The sequence below is a fragment of the Pochonia chlamydosporia genome, chromosome 2 (assembly GCF_001653235.2).
Source record: "Pochonia chlamydosporia 170 chromosome 2, whole genome shotgun sequence".
In the NCBI taxonomy this organism is placed as follows: domain Eukaryota; kingdom Fungi; phylum Ascomycota; class Sordariomycetes; order Hypocreales; family Clavicipitaceae; genus Pochonia; species Pochonia chlamydosporia.
The window spans coordinates 359343-386839 of NC_035791.1; the positions used below are offsets into that span (position 1 = coordinate 359343).

Sequence of the window (27497 nt, forward strand, 5' to 3'; positions counted from 1 at the left end):
GAGGACATGGTTGGGCATAAGCTGGGAGAGTTTTCGCCGTAAGTTTGGACCTCCTCGCATACCTAGGTATCCTTCAAGACTGGGACAGGATGAGGTGTAACTGACAATTGGTTCGAACAGGACTCGGAAACCGAACATCTGGGATAGAAAGTAAAGCACAGTATTGAATCGTTACCCTGGCTAGGGCTCGGACTCACATTTACTGCATCTTGTACCAAATTACATGTAACAACATAGACGAAATAATGGCGAAACAAAAACATAAAAGGGACAGCTGAATTCAATCGGAATCTTTTTGTTAATTCTTCTTCCATATTGAGAAGCCATGCAATACAATTCTGGTATATCCTTGCTTCGTTATTGCAAGCAATCAAACAAATCAAAACGCCGCGAGCAAGCGCTCATCATCTAACCCTAAACGCCATGTACCAATCCCAAAACCAAAACCGTGAGCGACGAACGATGCCGTTCTGCCAAAGCAAGCGTCCGTGAACAGTGATGTGCAAAGTCCCCCTACACAAACGCAACCTAGCGATAGAACTCGCTGCGTTTGACGTTGACGCCGTACTCCCCAACCGCCATGCCCAGATCTTCCATGGTCAAAACGGTTCGGTTTTGGCTGCCGCCTTGGCCGCCGCCGCCGTATCCAGGCCGCTGAATACCCAGAGGCGCGCCCTTCCCTTGATCCTTGTTACCTGGTTGGCCTGCCTGTTGTCCGGGGATCGGGAAGCCCGCAGCGGCGCCTAGCGTGCCCATGGGGTTATTGGTGTTGCTTGACGCGCGGATGCGACTATACTGGTACGCGTCGGCGGCGATATCAGCAATGAACTTCTGGGTTGCAAGAGCCAGGAGTCGAGCGAGACGAGGGTCGGTTTGCGGCGGAGGAGGCAAGCCAGCCTTTGTCATGTAGTAGCTTGTCACGGCGTCGGGGATCTAGTATGCGAGATTAGTCGCGGTCATTTACTCTGGGCGCGTTACACCCAAATCTCCGAAGTGTCAAGGCTTACAATGGGCGCATAGTCGTCGATTTTGTTCAGAAACTCCCGCAATGAGGTGTCCTTTCGAGTTGGCAGTTTGGGCTCTTGCCCAACTGAGAGTTCAGGAGGGGGAGGGTTTGGTCCGTCGGGAATTTCGCGAGGTTCTAGTTGACCATTTTGTGTGACTGGCTGCGAGTCCGTAGCCTCTGGCGCGTCACTTGCCATGTTCGATTATGCCTCAAGTGTTGTTGGACTTTTGCCGGTGATAATTTGATGGATGAGGTTGTGAGGTGAAGCAACTGGTTGCGACGTGTGATGCAATAGGTCACGTGACCGCCGTGGCTTGCTGACTGATGTGCTGTGGGCTCAGGAAGAGGGAAGATGGAAACTGGCGTGAACTTCTCCGTACTCCGTATGACTGTGAGGTCGGGACAACTACTCTCTGTGTATTCAGTAGACAGCAATGCTTTCCAGCGTTGTGATGGCACCTCGTTTCCCCCCTTTCTTCACTTGTTTCTTTTTACTTTTGGACATGGGGGAGGTGGCACGTCGCAGCGCAGCCTTTCAACCCAGTCATCTGGCCCTGCACTCATGAAATTTACACCCGAATGACACAACAAGGCAGTTTTCTCGCATCATTGCTTTGCTTAACTACAGGACCGACTATCTTGACAATACCATGAAAGCGGGTTGCTAGTATCCGTTCAAAAGCTACGGTCGCATTCCCTCTTGAATATCCCCCCAAAAGCATACAGTACATGACCTTCCTCTATTATCGTAGCATCACGCCATGGCCAGCACTTGACTCATGGCTATGAAGATGCCTAACCTTGTGACCACTAAATTTCAGTATTTCGCCTTCAACGCCACCATGCCAGCCATTGAATGGCAATATTGTGCTTTTAAATGTAATTCGCATACCCCGACAATATACATGTCAACAAAGCGCAACGCCCTTTTGGTGCCTGCCGTGCAGTAGACTGCACACCCCATAATTTTCTGCAGTTGACTCTGAAAACATGGTTCGCGAAAGGTCTAGATGTCTCGTACATTGTTGTCCCTCGGCGGGCGCAGGGTTGTATCGCGGGCAAGGGGCTTAGACTGGGAGCTTGAATTTCTTGCCCTTCAGAACCTTGGTGTAATATACGTAGAAGAAGTCGCTGTACAAGACGGTCTGGATGATACCGGCAATAATGGCAATCCAATCAGTCTTATAGTGGGTGTCCATAAAGTATCGGTAGATCCAGTTGGGGATGTACAGAGCTCGGTAGCTGCCCAGGGCAAACAGATAGTGGGTTGTGATAGTTTCAGCTTCGCCAGTTCGCTGAAGCATGAAGAGCTGTGGTAGGATGGCGACGGACTCCAGCCAAATGGAAAAGGCCCACATGATTTCGGAGAAGGTGTACTTGTACGGGAACAGAATTGCCAGAACGGCCGCACCTGCAAGGAGATACTGAACTCGGAAGGTGTCGACGTTGGGGTCGTTGGTGGGCTTGTACGCGTTGGTCATGAGGTAGATGATGTATCCCTGTGACCCAATGAACATGATCTTGAATACCAAGTTGTACAAGCTCTCGGTCGCAAATATGTCTAGCAGAGACGTATGTTAGCATTAGTCTGATTCCGAGGGAGGATTTAGGAACCAATGCCTACCGAGGTATCGCGTTACGTAGACGAAAAGGTAAAGGGCCTGTGATTTGAAGGAAATGCCGGAGCAGCTCTGCTAGACGTTAGCGATAGCCCCAACCCGGTGCGTTTGGTGTAGCTGGATTGGATCTTGTCGCGTCATGCCATGTCGAAGGGGGAGGGGGGCGGAGGTGTCAGGCGTACGTTAAGCTGGACCATCTTGTGCAACAAGATCAGGATACTCGCCAAATGCGAGAAATCCGCTGCGGAAAAAAAGAAAGAGAGAGTTAGCGCCCGACTATTTCTCCTGTACTCTGCTGCGCATCGGGATGCGCAACGGACGGATACATGATGAGGTGGCGCGACGACTTACCAGCAACGCGGAAGATGTTGAGGGTCATTTTGAAAGCGCTGCGACTTCGAACAGGTAGCGCGCTCGATGACTGGGTGCTGGGAGGCGAGAAAATAGAACTTTTTATGTCCTACTGGACAGAAAACATCCGGAGGGCTTTGCCGTGGCGATGGCGCGTTGTCAATGGAAGGGGGTTCAGTTGTTATACTGAGAAGTCAAGTCTGAAAAGAGGGAGCTTCATCAGATATATGTCTGGCCTGTGAACGAAAAAGGACACGACAGCGGTAGTGGACCAAGGCACTCCCGAGCCGCAAATGGGGACATGGACATGGACCGCTGTGGAGGTCTGGTTTGACTGCTCACATCAGTTTGGTCAATGTTGACTGGCTAGAATTGGGATTAGTGAGCTCATGGACCCACTTGCCCTTGATGTTGACAGCACGGTTCAAGCTCCCTCTCCAGCCCTGGGTACCTGGATACATGGCTGGCTTGTGCATATTCCCCCTTTGTGCACAAAGTCTTTAGCTTTTGCCAAATCTTCGGGAGAAAATAACATGAATATTCATGGGATATATCAAGAGCTAAGAGAATAAAGAGCTTGGAAAGGATGTAGTGGGAAAACACCGTCATAGACCTCCAGGCACGGATAAAGCACCAGTTGACATGTATGGACCAAGGCCAGGGCTGAGTTCGTCAGTGTCTGGCAGTTCAAGGAGCCTTCGATGCTCAACATTGAACCGTTGTGAACGCGACACCTCAGCCGTTGCTGGCATGCATGGCATACTTGTTGCAGACGCCGAAAAGTATGCGATCGACAGCACATGTCCAGTTCCCCAGACAATTGGAACTCGACATTTTGGTGCCTCTGATTGAGATATGGCACTTACAGTTGAGCCTGGAGTATTGCAGACCGTTCGCGCCAGGCACCAGACTGAACAATAAAGTGATGGCCAGCATGGTCCTGCACCAGGTCTCTGGGTCATCAATTGATAATACTTGACATGTTGGCTCAAGATGCAGTGCCTGTCCCTTGGCAGACTGGCACAAACTCAATTGGGGTTAGCGCCAAATTTCCAACCGGCATTCAACCAGCACAGACATTTGTTCAATCCGTCTGATGCCTGGCCCTCCTCTCAGCATCTTCAGCTCTGTGCCAACTGCAGTCAAGTTACGGAGTGATTACATTCCCGATTGCTGACAATTGACAACTTCTTTCTAAAGCTTGCCCTTGTAACAACAGAGCTATTTTTTCTTTTCTTTTTTTTCAATTGTAGATTAAAAAAAAAAAGTCACCGTACTGCAACGACAGAAACTCGTAGGTTTCTGAAAGTCACTCGTCATCAATGTCATTACATAAGATACAGGCACTGAAATGCTACCAATTTTTTTTGGCCTCGGAACCTTACTTAAGCCACACCACTTTTCGGGTCATGCGCCTCGCTTTGCGAGCAATCGAGCAATGTCGGACTGTGGCGCAGCTGCCACAAGTCTTGGCGCTATCCATTCTGGCCATGACTGGACGGACTTTACAGGCAACTCTCTGTGACGTTATTACAAATGGGGCCGTCGCGGCACCGAACTTGCCCGAAGAGCTTCGATTCTGCGACTCTCCATGTCTCTCTCCACGCTTCGCGATCAATTGATGTGCTACTGCAAAGCCACCCATTTCGTATAAATATTCATTCTCTTCCCCCCTGTAGCCATTTGTGTCGGTCCATATAAAACGTCGTGTATATACCCCGGACTAAACCATAGGATCCTCACTGGAAATAAGGAACATCAACTCTAACATCGTATTTGTCATCAAATATTACACCACCCATCAAACACTTGACCAGATCTCAAAACTGCCTGGTTGGACCGAGCGTCTCAACACACTCACCATACTCAAGGTGCTTCTCGCCTCCTATCGAACACCATGGCCGAACCGCAAGAGACTGCTACCTCGGGGTCTGAATCCGGCTGGGTTAACATCACCGTCTCACATCGCAAGCACAACTACACGTTCGAGCTAGCAGACGATGCCACCATCACCGAGTTGTTCGACGAGATTGCTGCAACGCTCGATATTCCCGTCGCCAACCAAAAGATTCTTGTACCCAAGGGTCCTCTACTCAAATCACCTTTCAAGGAACCCGATATGCCACTCACTGGACTCCAGGGCAAGACGCTGACTCTCTTGGGCTGCGGCGCCGCAGAGGTGCAAGCCGTCCAGAGCATGTCGGAAAAACTTGCGCAAAGGAATGCTGCACGCATGGCGCAAAAGGCCAAGATGAAGCACGCGCAGCGGCGAAACCATCACCACAAGCCAAGCGAAGACACAAGATACACGTTTCTGCAAGTCAAACCCCTCCAGGGCCTGCCACACCCTGAGACCAGCCAAAAGCTCTTGATGCGACTCAAGGAGGACCCTGGCATCAAATGGGCCATGAAGAAGCACAAGTTCACTGTTTCCCTGCTCACCGAAATGGAACCCTTATCGCACACCGAAACAACCCACGAGGGAACGTCGAGGATACTCGGCCTCAACCGCAACCAGGGCGAGGTGATTGAGCTCCGTCTCCGAACGGACGCCCACGACGGGTACCGTGACTACAAGACCATCCGCAAGACCTTGTGCCATGAGCTCGCGCACAACGTCCACGGCCCACATGATCGACAATTCTGGGATCTGTGCCACCAGATTGAGCGGGAAGTCGACGCTGCGGACTGGAAGTCTGGCGGCCACACGATTGGCGAGACGTCCAGGTATACCATCTCAGGACAGGCTGAAGCGGAGGAAGATGAGCACGAGGACGACGGCGGATGGACGGGTGGCGAATTCGTGCTAGGCGGAGTGAGAGATGTCGGCACGGGCTTGAGTCGTCGTGAGATCCTGGCACAGGCTGCGCTCGAGAGGCAGAGAAAAGAGGACGGGGCCGAACGCAAGGCATGCGACGCGGCGGAAAAGGGTTGGCGGCCGTGTCAGAGGTCGCAGCAACCGAGTGACAAGAGGGAGTAACTGCATCATGTTGGCCTTTTCCATGTCCGTTCACTTTCTGGACGTCTGCATTTTGGTTGTTTTGAGAGCGGTGCATTTAGCGAAACCTTTTCTCTTTGTTTGTCATTGGCATGGAGTTATTAATGGAAGATGGGTTAATTTAGGCTAGCACGAGGAAATGTATTTGTCAATCCGTGTGCATCAAGTAGTTTTGGAGGCATCATTAGCATCGAGTTCAGCGTCCTACAATCTTATGGTACATGAAATGTGACACAGCACAATAACTAGGTACAGCCAAATCCCTTCATCGCATGCCCTTTCTCATCTGACCTTTTGCACGCAACAAGCCTAATAGGGTAACGGGTCCAAGTCCAATCCATCTACACTAAAGTGAAACGAATCATTTCTGGAATAATGGCCAGCTGTATCAAGGTCCAATCTTCCCCTGATGCACTCCCGTAGATCGATATCCGCGAAAATGATGCCCTCGTCATCTTCCCACTGCGGTCCTGCAAGAACATCGCCATATGGAGATACAACCGAAGACCCGCCACGGGAGACCCAGCCGTCAGCTTTCGGGAAATGCTGCCTGTTCTGAGCTTTTGAATTGGCGCCATTTTGATCCACGCCGTTTTCTTCATCGCAGCATAGCACAATCTCATTGCCGTCATCGTCAAACACTGATTTTCTGCGTCTGTGGCGAGTTGGGCTTGCCGACGGCAGAGCAATCTCGAAGCCTTCATCTGTGAAAGTAGAGTTGCGTCTAGCTCTGCTCCTGGTAGGACTAACTCGTGACGATCCAGCCCCTGCGCTGGCGTCTTTTCTTACGGCCATGTTGCTGCTCACCACGAAGCAGCGCCCTTCAACTCCGATTGTACGCATGAGGCTCAACCATGCATCACGGCCGTCTGCGGTAGGAGCGAGATACAAGTTGATATTTTGCTCGTACAAGGCTTGCCGGACGAACGGCATGTAGTTTTCCCAGCAGATGGCAGCGGCCAGGTTGACTCGTTGGCCACGTATGATGGTCGATACGGCCTTCAGCGTCGCGGGGGATCCTTGAGCCCAGCAAAGACGCTCTGTACCGGTCTGGCTTATGTTAGCAAGGTTTGCTCTGGGAATAATGTAGAGTCGCCGTTCCAGGCACTTTGAGAAATAAATCAAGAGAATCGCTCACCGGCATAACTTTGCGTCGCTTTCCGATCACACCGGCCTTGGGACACACATACACGACGGCGCAATATAAGCTGCCGCCCGTCTTCTCAATGAGCCCGGTAACAAGAAAAACGCCGGTATCGCTGGCAATCTTTTCCAGCTCCTCCCTTGTGCCGTCTCCCCTCACTGCTTCATCATTGTCACCAAGTTCCTTCTTCACCCACTTCGACCCAGCACCAGCACCACCGCCGACTGTGTCCCCCAAATCGACAGCCTGGTCAAAGTACTTGGCAAACTCCTCCCTGCCCTCAAATGGCCTATCACCGATGACGGCACCGAAGGCGGTTCCGCGAGGATATCCGCCGATATAAGCCTCGGGAAGCAGCAGGATATCAATGGAGTGAGAAGCAGCTCGACGGGCTAGGTCGGACAGGTCACGGAGAGTAGCGGCCTTGGTGGGGCCGGTCGCCGGTGATGCGGTTCCAACGCGGATTGTGGGCATGATGGGCGTTGGAGCCTGACTTCAGGATGATCAATGGCGCTGGAAGATAGGGCCGCCGAAACAGAGATTGAGGCAGAGGTCGAGTACAAGCAACGTGGTGTTTGCACGAAGTGCCAAGTGGGATGGGATCAGAAGGTGAGAGAATGGGGGGCAAGTGGCAGCATGTCAAGTGTCTGGTCTGTCGCGCCTTCCCGTTGCCGGTTCAATGTTCCCCTCATCGGCGTCGACATGGATGGAGCTTAATAAAGCTTCTGGAGCTTCTGTCTGGTCAAAATGTTTGCAGTCGACTAGAAAGCTCCATCGACTGGCACCTCCAGCTCTCTCCTCCACCTCCTCCACACCAGACCATCAGACCACCAGACCACACCCCCAAAACTACCACCAGACCAGCTGAGCTTGAAGGTCGATCCACCAGACTTCTGCGACCAGAAACAGCTCGCTCGTGTGTCCATGACAGCCCCGCATTGCCATGACCAAACAGCCGGAAAATGGTGGCTGATTTGATCCGATCGGCTATTTCCGACGCTGCATTGAAGAGACTCATGCGCTCTCACCAATGACCTTGTCGTTGGGTTCTTAGCTATTGATCTGCTTCAGCAGGTACAAGAACCGAATTGAATCACATCAAATACGCTTTTATCCGACCGAGCTGAGCTTCAACTAAGCTTACCAGTGGGACATCCAGGGGCAACTGATGGTGGATCAGAGGCCATAGCTCTGGGCTTTTGTTCCAAAAGCTGTGATGGTGATGGTGATGGTGTTAGGTCGTCGAGATTGCGACCGAAACTCCTACCTTCTGGCCTCCAAATTTTGACCTGAACTTGAGTTCCCTCTTTGGCTGTTCGTTACCCTCAGAACTACCGCCATACGCCACTGCTCAACTGCCGCAGCCTCTGCGCTAGGTACTTTTCGTTTCCGTCTATGCCTTTGCTTGATGAACTTTCGTCGTGTCAACAGTGTGAACATCCCGAAGCTATCGGCTGACCTGTTGCTGCAATGGGCACAGTAAGACTACTCAGTTTAAGCGTCGCGCCACTGCTGAATGCCTGCTTTGGAAGCATTAGTGACACCCAAATATTACTCTTCGTCCTGTGAGGCACCTCCTTTAATACTGGTCGCTATTTGTGAGCTTTACAGCATGGTTGTAGTGAAGGACTAAGCGACAAAGAAAACAAAAGGGACAGGAAAATGCTTCATGAGCGGGCTGTTAGTTAATGCTGGCGCTTGAGAAACACAGATCGACACGTTTGCAGCATTAGCCGCACAGAGTACCCGAAAGGGTACCAAAATTAGCAGAAGTCCTTTCAACCACTGGTCGTCTGTGCTATCGCAAGCACCGGGTTTGGCGATATTATTGCATTACTTGCCCGTTCATGTCACACAAGTCCAAGGAGAGCCGGCTGGGCTTATATGTCTGTGGAAGAAGGGGAGGCAATCACCGATGCTTCGAGCACAAGTCCCTCACCTAATGCGCTGTTGCAGACAATCAACTCCTAAGTGTAGGAGACCATGGTTAAAGCGATGGAGGAGCGGTTATGATGCATTGTGTATTTTCGCAAGGACCGACATATCCAATAGGACGACAAACGCATACCGACCAGCAAGCTGATGGGTATACCATTTTGGGGACAAACGAACTAAAGATATTGCACCACCAACAAATGTGAAGTCGGCTCCTCGCACTTCCTTGGCCACTTTGGGCTTTTCCAGCTGACTTACTCCGTAGTATTCTATTTTGTGAGTACAACAGTGATGAGACATACTGGTGCAATGTAACTGTAAGATGTAAGCTCGGATTGCCTCACCGTGCCAAGCCAGAATGTGATGCAGGTGAGTAGATAGTGACTGTACTGCGTTAGCTTTTGTTTCATATTCCTCTCCGAGAGATTAAATGGATGGGAATAACTGTATGCAGTACTTATTGATGTGTCAATGTGGCGAAATTATCGCAAATCATTACATTGGCCATCTGCAATCAACATGAAAGAATGAACCAGACATTTCCCCTGACTCAGTGTCTAGAGCCTGAGTTTCTTAGATTGAGGCTGTACCCGGATGCAAATATGACTCCCGGCTAACAGTGATTGTTCTAGGGTATCCCCAAGTATTCTTATGTGAGCGGCGACCTTGCCCAGTTGCTACGATAAGTCTTAGATGCTCAGCAACATGTAGAAAATAGAAGGATTCCTATGTTGTCCTGTCGCTCAATATTTGACAGACCACCAGTTTGGGGACAAAAAACGCAACACTGGCTCGCCCGTGGCGCACATTGGAGAGACCGGATGTGAATTTGAAGCCTGAGCTGGCTGAAAGAAGCTTGGGAGCCATTTTGGTGAGAAAATTGAACAGTCTGCTTAGCTGAGGGATTATGGAGCGCTAAATAATATACCAGGCCTTCTACTCCGCATAACACCGCGGAAGATAACACTACCCGAAAAATGCAGGTAATCTCACCGAGACGACGCCGCGATAAAGGTCGGGCAAATGCAGCCACGGCATAAGAATTTTGAGCTGTGATAGCTGACGGGCACCACAGAGCCAGATACATCTGACGTCTCTTGCGTCTTGGCCCGGCTGACGCCCATATGATGCCGCGGCATCTTCATGTACTCCGAACCTAACGCATACCGCGGGAAAAGGCTACATATCACAGTTGCTATGTACTCAGTACGTGCAGTGTGATTGAAGAGTCGTGGCGCTGAGATTCATAACGGCAGTGGTAGGTAAGAATGTGGTGGTACAGCTCGTCAAGTACTGGTCACTAGCATGCACCGTACATCCCAAAATGGGTGCAGATGTGCAGCAGAGTATGGACTAACGTAAATGAGCTTGTTTGTTTGCTCCGCGTGCGCACCGACTATATCTGCAGTACAGCTGAGGATTGAAATGGCCTACTCCGTACTATCTGTCCGAAATTTGGTTGTCTGTTCCTCCTCTAAACTGATCCAACCATCACTTCAGACACAATGTCTTGTCTTACACGGCTGTCACAGTTGGGTCATGTAGTATCCAAAACCGTCGGGACGTACATGTACGGAGTACCAGGTTGAAAGATGACAAAATTGGTGTGACCTTGTCCTTGTAAGTGTAAGTCATCCGGCACACCCTGGCACAGTTTGTGGCTTGGTGGCACGAACTGGGCTTGCTAACCTCCGGCACTACCCTGATTCAATTATACCCGAGACTAACGATAAATAGACAGTGGTCTTAGTTTAATCCAGGCTGGTCTGTGAGACAACGGCACACGGGAAGTTCATCCAAAGTACCTTGTGCCTTTGTTTAGAGACCATATTCCCCAAGCACCAAGTAGCTGTCTTGCGTATTAAGAATTTTCTAATGGAGGTCACCAAAGTCTAATCAAAAGTCACAACCGGGGCGTTTCTATGGTTTTCCACAACGGCCATCGTATTTCGTGATTGTGGAGGTGCCGTATAACTTACTCCGGCAAGTTCCCAAATTGGTGCACCAAATTTTACGACGTATGCTATGCCTAGCTCTCTTAGAGGTCCAAACGGTATCAATTTTGCTACTCCCATGTTACACACGTGCTGAAAGACTGGCTGAGATGCGGAAATGTGCAAAACAAAGCACTGCCCCTTGACTGGGGTTGGATGAGAGACATCATGAGCTGTGTGGTGTTGTCGCAACTTATACGAAGTACTTTGTACTCCAGAGGCGACTGGTCCAATGAAAAATAAGACCAAACTTGTCACTTGTTTCACTTTTCGAAGAGGCCCTTGGCCCAAATGGTCTGGCTGACTTGTCCATTTTCCAGAGTGGTTTTTGGTCCGGGTGGCCTTAAATTTGAACCATTCTTCCTGTGTATGCCAATATCACAGCTTTGCCACAGCCGACATAAATTTGCCATGACTGTCAATCCGGTGCTAAAGCGAATCTTGATAGGTACTGGACTCGTCCTCACATTGCTCTTCTTCCTCAAAGAGCCGTTGCGGCGACTACCATATCAGTATGCACACCGGCAAGTCAACAAAACCGTTACGCACCAAATTGAAGATGGCATAAAGACCCCTGAGAATATGTTGTCGGAGGTAAGGCAATGGCAAGAGGAGACTAAGGTGAAGAAAATAGTCGGTCTGGTCTTCTACGGGAGACGCCAACAAGCCTCTATTTTGGACTGTTACCTCAAAGTAAGCGTGCACGCAACCATCTGGCCTGAAAATACACTGCCATATAGATACAGGCCCTCCGAGAATATTCAAGCCATTTACTGATATGGAATCACAGCGCAACCTTGCAAAGAATGGGGGAGTTCTTGATGAGGTTATTTGGCTGCAACGGACAAAAGACAATGCCGACTTGGCTTTTCTGGACAAGCTTATGAGTTCCGAAACAAGCTACTCGAGGGTTGATGTAGAACGCATAGAAGGGGGATTTGCGAGCGCATACGACGTAATCGACGACGACATCTTGTATGTAAAGGTGGACACGGACATTGTAAGTGCTGTCTAAAAGTACAATACCCACTAAGAGCTTTCATATACTTATCTTTCGCAGGTTTATATTGAAGATACTACAATATTGTCCATGGTTCATACCCGCGCTGTTCGACCGGAATACTACGTTGTTGGTGCCAACGTTATCAACCAACCTCTAAGTAGTTGGCTACACTGGGGCCTGGGAGCTGTACGGCCATATTTACCAGAGAACAAAACATACGGGGCTAAGCACGAGCAAAGCCAAGGGTCTGTCGACTGGCGTGCTTCGGTCCTACCACAATGGAGCGCACCAAAGGATTTCGATATCGCAGGATGGTCTCCACCAGAGGGTCGAAAGCATCGATGGCTTCCTGTTCCCAATCGCGTCAATGACCACATTCTTGACGGGACACCTATTCTTACGACAACGTACGACGCCCATACGAGCTCGGGGTGGTGGAACTGGATAGTCGGCGCGCAGCAGCACTACAGCTTTTTTGAGAACTTGGAAAAGGATGAACTATGGCGGTATCGGTTTCATACCTGGGACTACCGGGACCTGCGAATGGGGATACAATTGATCGCAATCACTGGTAGAGATATCAATATTGCCAAGCCAATTGCCCAAGATGACGAGGACTATTTCTGTGTCCAAATGCCGAGGAAATTGGGACGAAGTGAGTAATCACCTACAAGCAGCCTAGCCACCCCCTAGCTACTGTTGCATGAACGTCCGCCGCGCGCAAGTAACTAATGGATTTGACAGCTGCGGTTGCTGCTGGGGGAGGTGTTGCATCTCATTTCAGCTTTAGTGCCCAAAAAGATGGTATGGACACGACGGATATATTGGACAGGTATCGATCATATGCGCAGGAAAAGATCTGCAATGGTCCGATGCTATGGACTTCCGAGGCAGATGACACACTGTTGTAAAGCGCCAAGAAGTTACCCTTATAGATGTGTATTAAAAGGAATGCAATTATTGTAGCAAAAGTCAGAGCCCCTTCGGGCTTTAGAGTTTTGGAGTTTTTAGGGCTTGGGCAGTAGAGCAGTCCTGAGTTTAGTCCCAGTGGCCATCATGTCCAGCTAGTGAACCGCAACGTTGTTTCAAAACACGAGTGAATGTTGCAAAGTTCCATAGACTACTTACCATCACTTCACAGAGCATTCTATAAAATGTGATAATGGCGTCTTTAGTGTATGTTTTCTTACTGTATTTTGGCGTTGGTTGCATTTGGCCATCACCAAGATCCATTCTCAGGCTGCAAGGACGTCGCAGAACTTACAATTGCCGTCTGGCTGAGGTTTTTGCACCGTCAATCGAGAATAAAGAGTCGCTGCCACGGTTACCATTCGCAAGCCTAGTTGTAAACGCCAAACGCATTCGAGAGAATTAATGTTACCAAAAATCGTCCTCTTGAATGTGGCTTACGAGAAGCAAGAAAAAGGCACTGGAAAAGAGTTACCAAGTCTCACGGAGGAGAATCAGTTGGACCTCTTGTGGGCGTGGCGTATCTTTCTCTGCTGATAATATTGAGGATAGAGGATAATGTGAATAATGTCAGTAACCCTTACAGGAAAAACGAAGCGATAATCTTTCTATCAAGGGAAACATCCTTGCATATGCTCACGCCAGTCGTCGACGGCTCGAAACACAAAGGCCCATGGTCACCCGTATACAAAAACCCCCTCGCCGGGTTGCTATCTACCTTGTCACATCAACAATGCAACTTTGGTCAATTTTAATTCATAATTCTGATCATGATTCCAAACTTGGAGTTGAGCTCTCAAACTTAAGTTTTGGTGGGAAGTGTGTTGTGTCATGGCTAGTGTTATCGCAAGGAATAGCTATGGAATTGAGGGATTGAAGGAAATGACTGATTGAATTGAATGTATCTACTTGACTGACTCCCTGACTATCCGATTGAGGGAAGGAAGGGAAAAATGACCTTCCTTTATAGACCAATTTGAGGGATTTTCCTGACATTGAAGGGAAAACTGAGAGGAAAGCTGAGAAAAAGGAAGGTTGAAAAAGAAAGGATAAAAAGAAAGGAAAGTTGACTCTTTCCTCGTTGATAAGTGTTGTCATGATTGCAGAGGAATTCAACAGCGACAGTTTATAAACCATTAGTGAGAAGTTCCGATAGCAGCACGATAGGCTTTGCCATTGATAGCCGGGACATGTCAGGTCCACAACTAGCCATTCTTCAGCTATACTTATCCCACGTGCTTCATTTGATCAAGGTTGTCGCAAGGATGGAGAACCCTAGCGGGCGGGGAGGTTTAGTTGGGGCGAAATCCGGCCCGGTTCCCATCTCATCCTCCCAAAGTGAACCGACTCTTTTTTTTTTGTTTCACTGTGCGAATGACCAGGTAAAGAGGTTGATCAATCCATAACAGGATTGGTCAAACTTGTGTTACAGAGAATAGCCTGAGTGATGGTGATTGTTCGCCTTGCATTTGGCCCCTTCGCCCGAAGCGGCTTGGTGTAGCTCAATCTTTTGTTCAAGGCGAGGTATGTTGGATATTGATTGCTCTTGGTTTTGACATATAGTACATTTAGCACGTAGGATACTACTAAGCGCAGATCAACTTTATACTTCAAAGAGCTTCGGTCTGTCTTAAGCTGGACAACCTAGGTGAGCGCTATGGACGACGATACCCGGCTCTTGCCTAGTGTCTCAGCACTGAGAGAGTCATTTGGTGATGGAAAGCCGCCAGAAATTAGTAGAAAGATCACAGCCTGTGTTGCTTGTCGCAGGCAAAAGGTATGAGGCCAAGTGCCCATCACCAGCCAAACTTTGAGGAATCATACTTGCTGACATCTTCCAGATCAAATGCCACATGGCAAATGGCAAGGCGCCATGCAGCAGGTGCAAGAAACGATCCTTGCCATGCACAGTCAACCGCAGTTTACAGATGCTATTAGAAGATGATATCAGGTTTGTGGCTCCACATTCTAGTTCCAACTTCATCCTTTTGACACTCACGACAGTTGGAAACAAGAAATTGGACAAAAGGTGCAACGTTTAGAGTACGCCATCAGTACCATGGTAGAAAAGCTCAACATGCCTGAATTACGCGATCTATTCAGTGAACAGGCCGAGCTGAGTGCCATGTTTGGCAATAACCGGCGCACACTCCCCAAACTTAGCAATGACAACGATCAAAATTCCCATGATCAGCCATGGGAAATAACAGTTGATCCACAGTGTGAGCCCTCTTCGATGCCGGCATCGTGTATCGCCCAAGTACCAGGCAACGGGGTTGTGGCAGTTGACCCATCACGAAAGCTTAATCTTGTGTCCAAAGGGCTGATCACGATGGAGGAAGCAAGGATCTTGTTTGCGGTTTATCAAGATCGATTAGATCACTTGCTATACCGAATTTTGGGGGACGATACCACTTTAGAGTCAGCCATGGAGAGTTCGTCACTGCTCACAGCGGCAGTATGTACCGTCGGGGCATTACATTCGGTACAACTTGGTCATCTCTACGACGCATGCCTCGCTGAGCTAAAAGTGCTCTTCACCACCGAGTCTCTATCCCGGCAACACAATATGGATGATGTTCGGGGCCTCTGCATTGGGGGATTCTGGCTCAGCAGCCTCTCGTGGGCATCATCAGGCTCGGGTATGTTATACCATACAGCCTACCAAGTCTGATAAGTGTGTATCAAATTGACCGAAACGTGTAGCCGTGCGAGTAGCGTCCGAGATTCAACTTCACCACGCAATCTACAAAGCCCTCGACGGTGACAGAGACGCATACATCAAGACTCGGCTGTATTACCATGTGTATGTCTGTGATCACCACACTTCCGTCTTATACGGCCGCCCGCCAATGTCACACGGATGTGCCAGTATCAATTCCACCATGAAATTCCTCGAGACTGAACACGCCGTCGAAGATGACGTGCGGCTTGTGTCTCAGGTAAAAATATGGTCCATCTACAGTGACATTTTCAACTGTTTTGGTACAGAGACCGGCAAACCAGTCGCATCATCACAACTTCCTCAACTTCGACGCTTCGCCATCGCTCTGGACACATGGTACGCCGACTGGCGGGAAAGATTCAAACCGAATAAAAAAGTCGGCAACTATCCTGCCAAAGGAGTTGGACTTCACTTCAACTTTGCGAAACTATATCTATGTTCCCACGCTTTCCGGGGTCTCCACACATCACCATCACCAACGTTGGTGCCCGAGCTGGAAGAGGTTGCCAATACCGCGGTGATTTGTGCTACGTCAATTTTAGGCGCTTTGAACACGGACGAAGAAATCCAATTGCTACTCAACGGCCTATCACTGTGCTTTGACATGATGATAACCTTTGCAGTGGTGTTCCTACTCAAGGTGGTCACCAAATACCCCAACACAATCTGGATGGACAAGGCCAGGATTCTGGATATTGTGAATCAGACGATTGGCATCCTGCGAAATGGCGCAACTTCGATGAATCAGAAGCACTTACTCGTTTCAGTTACCCCGGCTCTGAGTAAACTAGTGAAAAAAGTTCAAGAAACACCGCCGACCACGACCAGGACGGAGATAGGACTGGCGCATACTCCATTGTCGCCTGACCCGTCAATCCCAAGACAGAGTGATATTGACTGGATGCAAAATTTTGGAAGCTTTGAGAATTTCGACTTTCATGCCATGCTGCCAGATCCGAACTCCTGGTCGGTGGACTTGGATTTTGGCGGTGCTATGGAGCAGCCTTGCCAGGATTGAAGGTTCTTTCTCTTCCCTCGTTCGTTATTTTAATTTGGAGCCGCTCTAGTAAGAGTTTAGTGGCCGGTTCTCTTTATTCGCAATTCATAGCCTCATCGACAAGGAAGTCAAGAATGGCTACGAGCAGGGCTGGAAGACTCTCGGGTTTGCTGCGCCGTTCTCGGGCATTGGCACGGCCGCCAAGTACGAGCTGCTAGTATACATTGGGTGTACGATGTAGTAAATGAAACAAGCATGTAGGCTTACTGCTTCTCACTGATTTTCGGGACGGGTAATAAGAAAATTAGAGTTCTATTTGTCGGCGCTCAACCAAGCCACCAGGATGGTCATCTATGTCCCAAAAATATGCCACTACTGACACCCAAATTGGCCATTTGACATCAAACCTTGGCATCTAGATACTCCTCATCAATCTCAACCAACGCTTCCACACCGCCCTTTTCAATTACTTCCGAGTCGATAACAAAGGTAGCAAGCAGTTGAGCTTCCTCGGTGGCGCTGTAATTATCGCTCACCTTGTGGTGACAACCAGGAGCCTCGAACCAAGTCCCACCCTTTCCGAAAACCTTGGTAGGTCCATCATTCATTTTATTGAGAAGAGTACCTTTGAGCACGTATGCCGAGACGGAAGCCCCCGCGTGTCTGTGAGGAGGGGTTGATGCATTTGGGGGAAAGGTGACGAGAAGTCCGACGCTGGATTTTCCAGGGCTGTTTGGCAGCTTATTATTGAAGGCTAGTTCAATCTGAGGAAAGGGACGACTGGGTTGTGTTAGTTGTTGTGCGGACTGTTCGCGGCAAATGGTCACGTACGTTTTGTCATATTTGGGAGGATCTGGGACGATGCGGCCTTGTTCCATTGTGTATTTTGTGTCTTGGGGAGATGCGTTACCGGACGTTCGGTATACGATGTGAATGTAAGAGTGAGTTGCACAGCAATTGTTGAATAAGACGCTGATGCTGGTTTATATAGTAATGGTAGTGGACTTGGGATCTAGCGTCGGTTGTTGAGCGGATATGCGTTGCGTTTTCGGCTTTCTCTTATGTGTCCTCAGAGTTGTTGAGTAGTAGTTGGCATGACTGTATCCGAAAATTCGGATGATAGCCTTATTTCAGCGGCTTTCTGATGACTTTGTTGAGATGCACCGAGTCAGCCGGTGTCGACTTGATGGATAGGCTACCCGGCTACCCGAGCTGCTAGGACGTCATGGATGGCTAGGTTCTCACCATGGTCCGTTGGGAAAATTGAGTCACGGTAGACTTATGCCTGATTAGACACTTTGCGGTGGAGAATGGTGATGCAGAAAGGTGTCTGGTAATTGGTATTGCATTTCAGATGACGGTCGTGGTTGGGCTGTAGACGTGTGACGTTGGTCAAGAACTTCCATGTCGGCCTCCATGCAAGATTAGGTATATGACGTGAAATAAGCAGCTCCTTCCTCAACAGGAGCTGATCCACCTACGACAGGCGACAAACGCCTGAACATCTTCCGTAGTATAGTGGTCAGTATGCAAGCTTGTCACGCTTGAGACCCGGGTTCAATTCCCGGCGGGAGAGATTGTTTTGTCTTTTTTGTAGTTTTTCCAGATTTTGTGCATGGCGTGTTTCTATGCGGCAGTCGGATTGACTTGTTTTTTTTTTTTTTTTTTGGTAACAGCAGGCTTCAGTCACGGTTCTAACGGTAAATTGGTAGGGCTGTCTTGTGTCTTTGTTCATGGTGATTCTTGTCGCAAGAAGCTATCAGAGAGGGCCAACTGTGACATTTGCATCAAACTGCACATTTGGTGGACATGGCAATCTAGTACACGCATTGGCATATTGACTACCTAGGTACGGCAATAGGAATTAAAGTAATCAAAATTGCCAACAGAAGCAAATTCACCAGTTACACTGTTCAGCCTTGTTTGGCACCATTTGGCCTCTTCATGGTGGACGTTCATACATCTATTCACCTTCAATGTTGTGCACTCTTTACGTACCCGACACCTCCTCAATGTCCTCATCCAAACTCTCACTTCACGCTTCACGTTCACCCATCACCAACCAACTCGACACCTCAATGCCACCACAGTAATGATCCGACTAGCACACTGACAAGATGACCTCCTGCGTCCCGTTCTCACCTTCAAACAATGGAAGTTAGCGATCCCTCCAAAACCCTCGGCCAATCCACAACACCCATCACCCTACAACCCATCATCCAAGACCTCGTGCGCACTCGCTTCGCCGTCCCCGGATCCATCTTCCTCGTCGAACATGTGCAAATCACGCCTCTCACCGAAACCGGTCGCTGGCAAGTCATCCGTCTGCTCCTCGGCGACGGCGACCTCTGCATCCAGGCTATTCTGGGAGACGCGATGCACCGGTTTGTGCACTCGCAGGAAATCGCAGTCGGTAGCTACGTGTGCGTGCAAGACTCCCAGCTGCGGCTGAGGAACACCGGCTCGGGAGAAGACGACGTGAAGCAAATGGTTTACTTGGTAGTCTTGGACTTGAAGACCATTGGATGGAATGACAAAGTGCGGCGAATGCACGCTCAGCAACGGGATCATGCTGTGGACAAACGTGACCCTGAGTTTGTCGACAAAGGAAAGTCGCCCATCAGACCATTAGCTTCTACGCCTGAAGCATCGACACCCAGCACACCTACGAAGCCTGCCTCTCTACGAAGCAGCCAAAGACGGAGAGATAAGGAGGACTTTGAAGAGGACGACATGGAAGATGCATTTGAAGAATTCGAGGCCCTCACTTTCCCCGTCAAGAAGACACAAGCACAGCAACCACGACAATCACCATCCAAACCCACCGGACACAAGACTTCCACCAAGCCGTCTCTGCCAATCGCCCTTCCCAAAGATTGGCATGACCTCCAAACACCACTCAAACTGACCACCTTGCGCGCGATCCCGAATCTGCCCTACCGCCAAAACTGGACGTGCAATGTGCTCGCCATCATCGCACATCTATCCCCTGTTGAATCGTCCACCTTACCCCCATACCAGCAGCGCACTGCCCGCATAACTGATCCCTCGACCGCAAAACAGGTTCATCTGACTGTGTTTTTGGACCCGGCCGAGTTCGCTCCCAAGGTTGGCAGCGCCGTGCTGTTGACTGGTGTTAAGAATCACAGATTTGACGGGGGCAGCTTGAAAAAGTATGCCAGCGATAGAGGCTTGGGGAAGTGGTGGTTTGAGGACCCCTGGGACTTGGCGTGGTGTGATGTGAGAGGCATCAAGGATTGGTGGGCCGAGATGGAAGCCTATTTTGCCAGTCAAATGTCTGAGGAGGTCATTGGTGAGGAGAGCTGACAAGATTTGTATCCGGAATGATGGGATGATGTATGCGTGCGAGGAGTCAAGTATTGTTTGTGAGCACATCATGTACATGTACATTTTCATGGGGTATCTAGATTCACAGTCTATCTATGTGATCGGACAGCAAGCCATTGTTTCTGCATGACGCATCTATCGTAAATTCACCTCACCGTCTCCTTGTTCTTCTTGTGACAGGCGGCGCAGGCTCGAATGCATCGTCTTCGTCAGAGATCTCATCATCACTAATTTCCACAGACTTCTGAGTGCCGCCGGCACCCTTTTGTGAAAAATCCAGCTTTGTTTGCTTCGACTTCGCTGCGCCTCGTGTTGTCGTCTTTTTTGTCGCTGTTGCTGCCGCGCTCCTCGTAGTTGCGGCTCGTTTGCCTCTTGTAGCTGGCTTTGGGGGAGGTGGAGGCTCGTCGTCTGATTCCATGACCACATCCTCCTCCTCTTCCTCACTTTGCTCAACGGCTTTGCGGCCCCGTCCCTTGGCGGGAGCTTTCCGAGCCGGTGCCTTCTTCGTGGCCGTGGCCGCTTTACCACCTCTTGCCGTTGACCGTTTCGTAGCTTTTGGCGCTGGCTCGTCGTCAGAGATATCCTCGTTACCGGCTTCTGCTTCCGCCCTGCCTCGGCCAGATGGTCCAAATTCTTGTGTTGTGGTGAGGCTCAGGTCGTGGGTCGGGGCTTCGTATGTCCAAGCACCCGGCTCATCTTCCCAATTGCCGTCGAAATCACTATCCCAAGTGTCGGGCTTTGGCTTCAGGACGCGTTTTCTTTCAGTATGGAACATTCCTCTACCTGGCCCACTAGTCACTTGTTGCTCAATCCTTGTTCTGTATATTTCCATGGCACTGTTGAGATCTTCGTCGTCGGATTCGAGACCGAGAAGCTGCTTCACTTGACCTGTCAAATGCTCCGATACAAACAGCTCCATTGCATGTTTGTCGTCCTTGGAAACGAACTGGTTGACGGCATCTCCAAAGGGACCTTGCGGTAAGACTTTGAGAGATTGAGCGGACAGGAAGTCTTGTACCAGCGATTCAACCTTGACTGAGTCTGCGCCGTCGGCGAGGGCTTCTAGAACGTTGTCGGGAAGGGCAGCAGTTGCCTTGCCTGCAGATTGGGTTAGCACCAGTTCTCAATACATTGCGCAACGACAACACCTACGCTGCGATGACTTTTTGCGATAAAAGTATACGACATCGTTTGTATTGGCAACCTTGCCGACGAATCGATTCGAGAAGCGCTGAGGATTCTCGCATTCGAACAGGCCGCCCTCTGAAGCTGTGTACTCTACCTTGAGCCGAATTAGAGGAAGTGGCCGCTCTTCCAGTGCCTCTTCGTCCGTTTGAATAGCCTCCCAATCGGCACTCGCTTCCTCAATCATCTCTTCCACAACCTCCATCAAGCGTCTAGTCACTTCTTGTCTGTTGTCTTTCTTCTTGTCCAGGCCCTTGAACCGCTTGTCCTGAGCCAAGACGAGTTCTCGAGTGACAAATGGCCGCACCGTTTTTAACGGTATTTTATCAACTTTGAAGTCCTTCCCAGTTACGCTTAGAATCGCCACGTGCTTTTGCACCGCTTCTCCCGGTACCAGCGACGTTGCCACCGAAGACCCCGGTTGCATGACGTGAAAACCAGTCTCAGGGTTCTGTGTCGGGTCGATGAGGCATTCGTGTTCGTGTCCCCAAACGACCAAGTCAAGCCAATCTGGTAGTACGTTCTCGGGAAGATAAGACGTTGCGGTGTGTGCGTGGTGGTTCTGATGGACAGCCAGCATGTTGAACCAGTCGCCCATTTGCACATTTGGTCTGAACCACTTGACTTTGTGGTCTCGGAAAGTTCGAAACATTCGTTCGTCGCGCACGTTGCTCAACCCAAACAGAGCCAACTTCGTAAGGCCCTTTTGCAGAAGAATTGGCTTAGCCTCGATATTATCAGCTTCAGCCACCCGTCCGAAGTAATTGAGTAAACCTGCGGCTTGCAACAAGTCGAGCGAACAGTAATTGCCGTCACCAGAGGGGTCATCATGGTTGCCATGGATGGAGAACACAGGGATTGAAATGTTGATGTCGGGATCTTCGTAATTGACATGGGGGAATGCTCCCTCAAACACGGTGGCGGCATCCGAGAGGAACTCCAACGGACACGGCTTCATGCCGAGGCAATTTTGCCGTAGTGTGCGCATAACTTGGTAAAGAGATTTCCTAGAGGGTTTATTATCGTGGAAAAGATCGCCTGCTAGTAGGACCATGTCGACCTAAGTCATGCATATTAGCCTGTGTGCAGGAGTCGGGACTTCGATTGCAAGAGAACGACCAACGTCTTCGGTTCGGGCGAGGTTCAGGATTTCGTCAAAGGTCCTCCAACTATCATCTTTGCGAATGGCATCGCGCTCCTCGTAGCCGACATGGTTATCCGTTGCAACTAGGATTCTAATCGTATCGGCCTCTGAAGACATGTTAGCAAACTGGCTGGCCGGGACCAGGTGATACCATGAATTGTGACGGGGAATGTTACCTGTAAGCTCCGTCATTGTGAATGCACGCTGTACGATACACACGCATTCATACCAGCAGCATCTGATTTCTGGGACCAGGAACACTGGTTATTTACCTTGCGGCGCACTTTAGGAGGAATTTGACCAGGCGTGAATGTCGTCTCGTCGCGGGGAAGCTGCCCGTGAAACTGGAGACGCGCATTCGATCCCCAACGGGACGCGAAGTGGTGCGTGATCACGTGCACATTGATAACCAGAGTAGTTTGTTCACAACATCTGACTTGTTATATTGAGGCTTATACGAAATTAAATAGATAGTATATGGGCGTCTTAAATTGAGAGACAGAAATTAGTATTTTTGGTTTTCGGTTGCTTCTACACTAAGCGGCGATACTGTCCTACAAAGCATGAGTATATGTGGCCGCTCGTTGTAAGTTGCTGATGATTTAGATCTCGGAGCAAGATAGGGCATATATATATAAAGGGTTAAGCATTTTGAGTGGTTTCGACAAATAATACCGAAAACATTATTTGCGAATGGAGGGATAACCTATCAAGACATGACGACACCCACACTGCAGCTTATCGAGACTCGCGGCATTCAAGCTGAACTTCTTTAAGAATTGTCTTGTGAGAATCATTGCCTGCTTCACCAAGGGGCTCTAACGTTCTTTAACTGGCTATTGTCATCGAGCTCCATAGTTAGAATAGATTCATCATCTACCCCGTCTTTTGCAGTGGCCGGTATCTCCCACTACCCCCGTCAGGCTGTCGGTGTTCCTGCGGCAGAGGCCAGTTATTGCGCCATGGACTGATCTTCAGCTCAAACCTTGAACTGCGTCATACTCCCTATCGTGGCCGATGCTCCTGTCACAAACAAGATCTCCCAAAGTTAATAAATGGCCGTAGGTGGAGTACCAGCTAACTCAGCATCCCGTTTCTTCTGCACTCGCGCATGGTCGCTAATATCTTTTCCAGCGCCGGCACCAGCACCAGCGACGGCGTCACCGTGACCATCCATGGGCTTGAAGCCGCGGCGAAAAACGGGGCTCTCCTGGATCTTCTTCCAGTCATGCAGCAGCAGACCGTTTTCTACGGAGCAGCGGACCTCTTCTGCTCCGCGAGGGATCATCTCCTCCTCGTATCTCATCACGCCCTCAGCGAGCGAATTTGTTGTGGTGGTGCTACCAAACGCTGTCTTGAGAATCCCAGAAAGGAGCGAGACGTCCTTTATGCAGTGGTTCAACCCCTGGCCACGATCTGTGTTACGACGGAGTGCGTCAGAAGCTGCAAAGTAATGTAGGGAGATTTTCTGAGTACCAGGAACTCACACGGAGGCATTGGATGCGCAGCGTCTCCGAGAAGCGTAATACGACCTTGCCGATTATCCCAGGCCTGTGTGACCCAGTAGCTGATATCGGCTCTGTGTACCTCGGTGTCATCAGGAAGCCACATGAACGCCGAACGCGCAGGTTCTCCCATGCCGGCAGCACGCTCTTTGATCAGAGCCAGACGATCTTTATAGCTCAAGTCATTGTTGCCCTCACTAAGCCATGCCATGGCCATGTGGAAAATCCAGGACTCGGGGTGATCAGGCCCTTCGGGCATGCTCGAAACTAGTCCACGCGTAACGCCCAGTCAGTCGGGGTTTCCAAGTACTGACTCTTGGGGAAGAGTGTATGGAGTGCCGGAAACACGGGGGATTTCGGTTATGGCGCTTAGCAATTGAAACTTACTTGATTGGAATGCATGGAAGGAACGCTGACTCAACGCCAAATAACTAGTTGGGTATTGCCGTCGGACCATCTGAGCTTTCTCGGCATCGTGGTAACAAACAGTCATGTTAGTGTGGAAGATAGGAAACTTTGTCACGGCTGCTTTTTCCTCGCTGCCCATTGCAACTTGGCGAACTGTGGATTTTGGACCATCAGCGCCGATAATCATGGTTCCACTGACCATGGTTCCATCAGAGAAGCTGCATATAACACCTTTCCCGCTCTCGTTGAACGCAATATCCGTCACACGTTTGCCGTACTTTGTAATCATCAGCGCCATTATTCTCTTTCGTAAAGAGGTGCAAAAAATGTCAACAGAAAACGTCTCCCTACCTGGACATTGATTCCTTCAGAGGCCAACGCTCTCATTCGACTTCGGGGTACTCGCAACCCATTCTCGTACGGCACACCGGTTATGAGCTCACCTGTCTCGCCGTTTATAATGGGATAGAGACCAGAATGAATCCCGACTATGGGATTGCAAGCAATTTCATCCATTTTCGCGAAGAGTTCCTCGGGGAGAATTTCTTTGAGAAGAGGTAGAGCCCAGTGAATTGCCATTGTCCACTCATTGCTACGATAATTCAATGTCTCTTCCCTCTCAAAAATGGAAAATCTTATGCTGGCCTATCCAAATGATTTTATCTGATAAATGCGTGACCCCGCAGAGAAATTTGTATGGAAGAAGCGAGTCAATTACCTTCTTCAACGCCTGGCAGATCAAGAGGCCGGTTATTCCTTTGAACGGCAGAGGCACATAGGGTCAGCCACGGAGGCGAACGGACAGATTGGCATGACCACATACCAGCGCCAACGACAATGACATGAGTATCTCGGGCATCCATTTTGATCATGCACAATTGCTTTGGTTCTAGGTCACAGGTGAGCTGGTTTTAGAGTTCCGAAGATTCTCAGAATGATTCGTGAGTGCATTTGAGTTTTTGACTGCTAAGCACCTGTTTAGCGGCTGTTTTATGCGCCTTGCAAGTAAAGCAGTTTCGTGCTTTTCGTGCCCTTCGTGCCCTTCGGTTCTCTTCGGGTTTCATGGCAGTTAGTCCTGTTGAAATGCGTAAACAAGTCTCGGGCGTAAAAGCTAGGCCACTCGGAATCCGGCTCCCGATCCGCGAGGCTCCCGCCCCAGACCCCGGGCCCCCGGGCCCCGGTAAGTATATACTTGACACGATCGTTGCTGGTTGTTCGAACGTATCAGGCAGTCACCAAAAGGAAGCACAAATCGTCCCTATAATACCACAGTTGGACCGGAAGGGACTTATCGGAAGGCTGTTGAATGGGCTCTATCAAGAGCAGCTGGATACCTGCACCTCACCGTGACTTACAAAGCTGTGCGATGGCAGCCAGCAATACAAGGGAGATGGATGTTTGGGGCATTGAATTAGCCTATAGAGTTTTGAATGTCTCTATTATCCCAGGGGCTTTCCTCATTCTCGTATGTCACTGTCTTGCCGGTGCGTTCAACATGGTCGATATCTCACACTCATTTACAGACATGTCTTTATTTCATCCGAAACATTTACTTCCATCCTCTTAGCGAGCACCCCGGACCGAGACTCTGGGCGGCAACTCGACTGCCATGGTGCTGGCACCAATACCGAGGCAATTTGAACCACCGCCTGCAAGAGCTCCACGAACAATACGGGACGGCGGTGAGGGTAGCTCCTGACGAGATCTCATATATCTCAGCCACGGCTTGGAGGACGATATACGGACAGAGATCCGTTGAGATGCCTAAAGATCCTAACTTCTCTCTTCTCACACCTTCAGGTGTGCAAAGTCAGTATTGCGCTTCGTTTATCAACATAATCCTTTAGCCTATTCTAACTCCTCTTCAGACATCCTCACAGCAGACCGCAAAACACATACGCGCCAGCGACGCCTGCTGTCGCATGCCTTTTCGGAGAAGGCGTTGCGGGAACAGGAACCCATCCTGCAGACCTACTGCACGAAGTTGTGTGCCCAGCTAGAAGAGCGCTGCAGCAGCGGCCCGGTCGACCTCTTTGACTGGTACACATTTGCTAGTGAGCTTCTCACTATTCTTACCTGATGCCGATTTTACAAGCTAACAATTCGGCCCTAGCGTTTGACCTCGTTGGTGACCTTGCTTTTGGCCAGAGCTTCGGCTGTCTCGAGACGGGCGTGGCTTCGCCATTCGTTGAGTCTATCAAGACGGGCTCTCAGGAGCTAATGGTGAATCAAATGCTGCGCTATTACCATATAATGTTTCTTCGTCCGCTATTTGCTTTACTGGGACCATCTAGCACGACAGGCTCGCGAGCGGCCAATATGCGCCGCGCTGCAGAAACAGTCCGTTGTCGTTTAGCTCGTGGTCCGACGGCAGACCGTAAGGATTTTTGGCACCACGTCCTAACGCACATCGCCGAGAACGAAGGCGGCATTCGCGACGCCAAGACGACTATGTCAGAAGCAGAAATGTATGCTAACGCCTTCTCCATCAGCATCGCTGGGTCCGAAGGCACAGCAACGACTCTATCTGGTGCTACGTTCCTCCTATTGCGACACCCAGACGCTCATCGGAGGTTGGTCGACGAAATACGCGGAAATTTTGCTGCTGAGACGGACATCACAGCATCGAATACGGCCGAAAAGCTCCCCTTCCTCAGTGCCGTTCTGAATGAGTCGGTACGCCTATACCCACCGGTCGCTATCACGCTCCCACGCCGTGTACCCGCCAATGGGGAGGTTATTGACGGCCGATTTGTGCCCGCTGGCTATACCGTGGGTGTGAATCACTTGGCATGCTACCGCTCGGGCTCTAATTTCGAAGACGCAGGCGCATTTCGGCCTGAGCGGTGGCTCGATGGATGTGGTACCGATTCCCACGAATGCTTCAAGCCTTTTTCACATGGCCCCCGTGCCTGTCTTGGGAAGAACTTGGCCTGGGCCGAGCTCAGGCTCATTCTGGCACGCGTGCTGTGGAGGTTTGACATGGAACTTGTTGAAACGAATGAGAATCTGAGCTGGCTAGATAATCAGAAAATTTGGGGATTTTGGGCGAAGCCTCCGCTTCTCTGTAGGCTCGTACCAGCTCGCAAATAAGGTCAGGTAGATGTTAGCTAGCTGGACTGTCATTTTTATTCTGCCCATCCATAAGTCGTCCATAAGCCGGATG

General features: G+C 49.9%; 11 protein-coding genes and 1 non-coding gene across 12 annotated transcripts; 6 read left to right on the forward strand and 6 right to left on the reverse strand.

The window, feature by feature from the left end:
* Window positions 1-528: 528 nt before the first annotated feature.
* On the reverse strand, window positions 529-1202 carry VFPPC_14951 (transcription factor TAF25; the record flags this gene model as incomplete). The annotated part of the gene is made up of 2 exons (XM_018292716.1): window positions 529-933; window positions 1008-1202. The coding sequence occupies 2 exons, from the start codon at window positions 1200-1202 to the stop codon at window positions 529-531; spliced, it is 600 nt and encodes a 199-aa protein (XP_018146190.1).
* Window positions 1203-2073: 871 nt separating this feature from the next.
* Window positions 2074-3004, reverse strand: VFPPC_14952 (HDEL sequence binding protein; the record flags this gene model as incomplete). The annotated part of the gene is made up of 4 exons (XM_018292717.1): window positions 2074-2567; window positions 2631-2697; window positions 2808-2866; window positions 2977-3004. 4 exons carry the CDS (start codon window positions 3002-3004, stop codon window positions 2074-2076), a joined length of 648 nt encoding a protein of 215 aa, XP_018146191.1.
* A 1869-nt stretch (window positions 3005-4873) lies between these two features.
* VFPPC_11706 (ubiquitin/metalloprotease fusion protein) lies at window positions 4874-5956 on the forward strand (the record flags this gene model as incomplete). The annotated part of the gene is made up of 1 exon (XM_018289814.1): window positions 4874-5956. The coding sequence occupies one exon, from the start codon at window positions 4874-4876 to the stop codon at window positions 5954-5956; it is 1083 nt and encodes a 360-aa protein (XP_018146192.1).
* Window positions 5957-6283: 327 nt separating this feature from the next.
* On the reverse strand, window positions 6284-7592 carry VFPPC_11707 (nitrilase; the record flags this gene model as incomplete). Its single annotated transcript, XM_018289815.1, has 2 exons — window positions 6284-7024; window positions 7113-7592. 2 exons carry the CDS (start codon window positions 7590-7592, stop codon window positions 6284-6286), a joined length of 1221 nt encoding a protein of 406 aa, XP_018146193.1.
* Window positions 7593-11458: 3866 nt separating this feature from the next.
* VFPPC_11709 (mitochondrial-processing peptidase subunit alpha protein) lies at window positions 11459-12961 on the forward strand (the record flags this gene model as incomplete). Its single annotated transcript, XM_018289816.1, has 4 exons — window positions 11459-11740; window positions 11838-12047; window positions 12108-12705; window positions 12795-12961. 4 exons carry the CDS (start codon window positions 11459-11461, stop codon window positions 12959-12961), a joined length of 1257 nt encoding a protein of 418 aa, XP_018146194.1.
* Window positions 12962-14676: 1715 nt separating this feature from the next.
* VFPPC_11710 (Zn(2)-C6 fungal-type DNA-binding domain-containing protein) lies at window positions 14677-16762 on the forward strand (the record flags this gene model as incomplete). The annotated part of the gene is made up of 4 exons (XM_018289817.1): window positions 14677-14796; window positions 14861-14970; window positions 15024-15661; window positions 15726-16762. 4 exons carry the CDS (start codon window positions 14677-14679, stop codon window positions 16760-16762), a joined length of 1905 nt encoding a protein of 634 aa, XP_018146196.1.
* A 380-nt stretch (window positions 16763-17142) lies between these two features.
* VFPPC_15465 (cupin domain-containing protein) lies at window positions 17143-17619 on the reverse strand (the record flags this gene model as incomplete). The annotated part of the gene is made up of 2 exons (XM_018293218.1): window positions 17143-17521; window positions 17573-17619. 2 exons carry the CDS (start codon window positions 17617-17619, stop codon window positions 17143-17145), a joined length of 426 nt encoding a protein of 141 aa, XP_018146197.1.
* A 626-nt stretch (window positions 17620-18245) lies between these two features.
* On the forward strand, window positions 18246-18317 carry VFPPC_17250. Its single transcript has one exon. It is a non-coding gene; the product is annotated as a tRNA-Asp (tRNA).
* Window positions 18318-18892: 575 nt separating this feature from the next.
* Window positions 18893-20068, forward strand: VFPPC_14953 (cyclin-like F-box; the record flags this gene model as incomplete). The annotated part of the gene is made up of 1 exon (XM_018292718.1): window positions 18893-20068. The coding sequence occupies one exon, from the start codon at window positions 18893-18895 to the stop codon at window positions 20066-20068; it is 1176 nt and encodes a 391-aa protein (XP_018146198.1).
* Window positions 20069-20240: 172 nt separating this feature from the next.
* On the reverse strand, window positions 20241-22610 carry VFPPC_11711 (mre11 DNA-binding presumed domain-containing protein; the record flags this gene model as incomplete). The annotated part of the gene is made up of 4 exons (XM_018289818.1): window positions 20241-21187; window positions 21242-22334; window positions 22398-22525; window positions 22595-22610. The coding sequence occupies 4 exons, from the start codon at window positions 22608-22610 to the stop codon at window positions 20241-20243; spliced, it is 2184 nt and encodes a 727-aa protein (XP_018146199.1).
* An 856-nt stretch (window positions 22611-23466) lies between these two features.
* On the reverse strand, window positions 23467-25194 carry VFPPC_11712 (monooxygenase; the record flags this gene model as incomplete). The annotated part of the gene is made up of 6 exons (XM_018289819.1): window positions 23467-23834; window positions 23906-24190; window positions 24311-24608; window positions 24683-24976; window positions 25050-25087; window positions 25155-25194. The coding sequence occupies 6 exons, from the start codon at window positions 25192-25194 to the stop codon at window positions 23467-23469; spliced, it is 1323 nt and encodes a 440-aa protein (XP_018146200.1).
* A 503-nt stretch (window positions 25195-25697) lies between these two features.
* On the forward strand, window positions 25698-27424 carry VFPPC_15466 (benzoate 4-monooxygenase cytochrome P450; the record flags this gene model as incomplete). Its single annotated transcript, XM_018293219.1, has 4 exons — window positions 25698-25796; window positions 25855-26140; window positions 26200-26385; window positions 26445-27424. 4 exons carry the CDS (start codon window positions 25698-25700, stop codon window positions 27422-27424), a joined length of 1551 nt encoding a protein of 516 aa, XP_018146201.1.
* Between the last annotated feature and the right edge of the window lie 73 nt (window positions 27425-27497).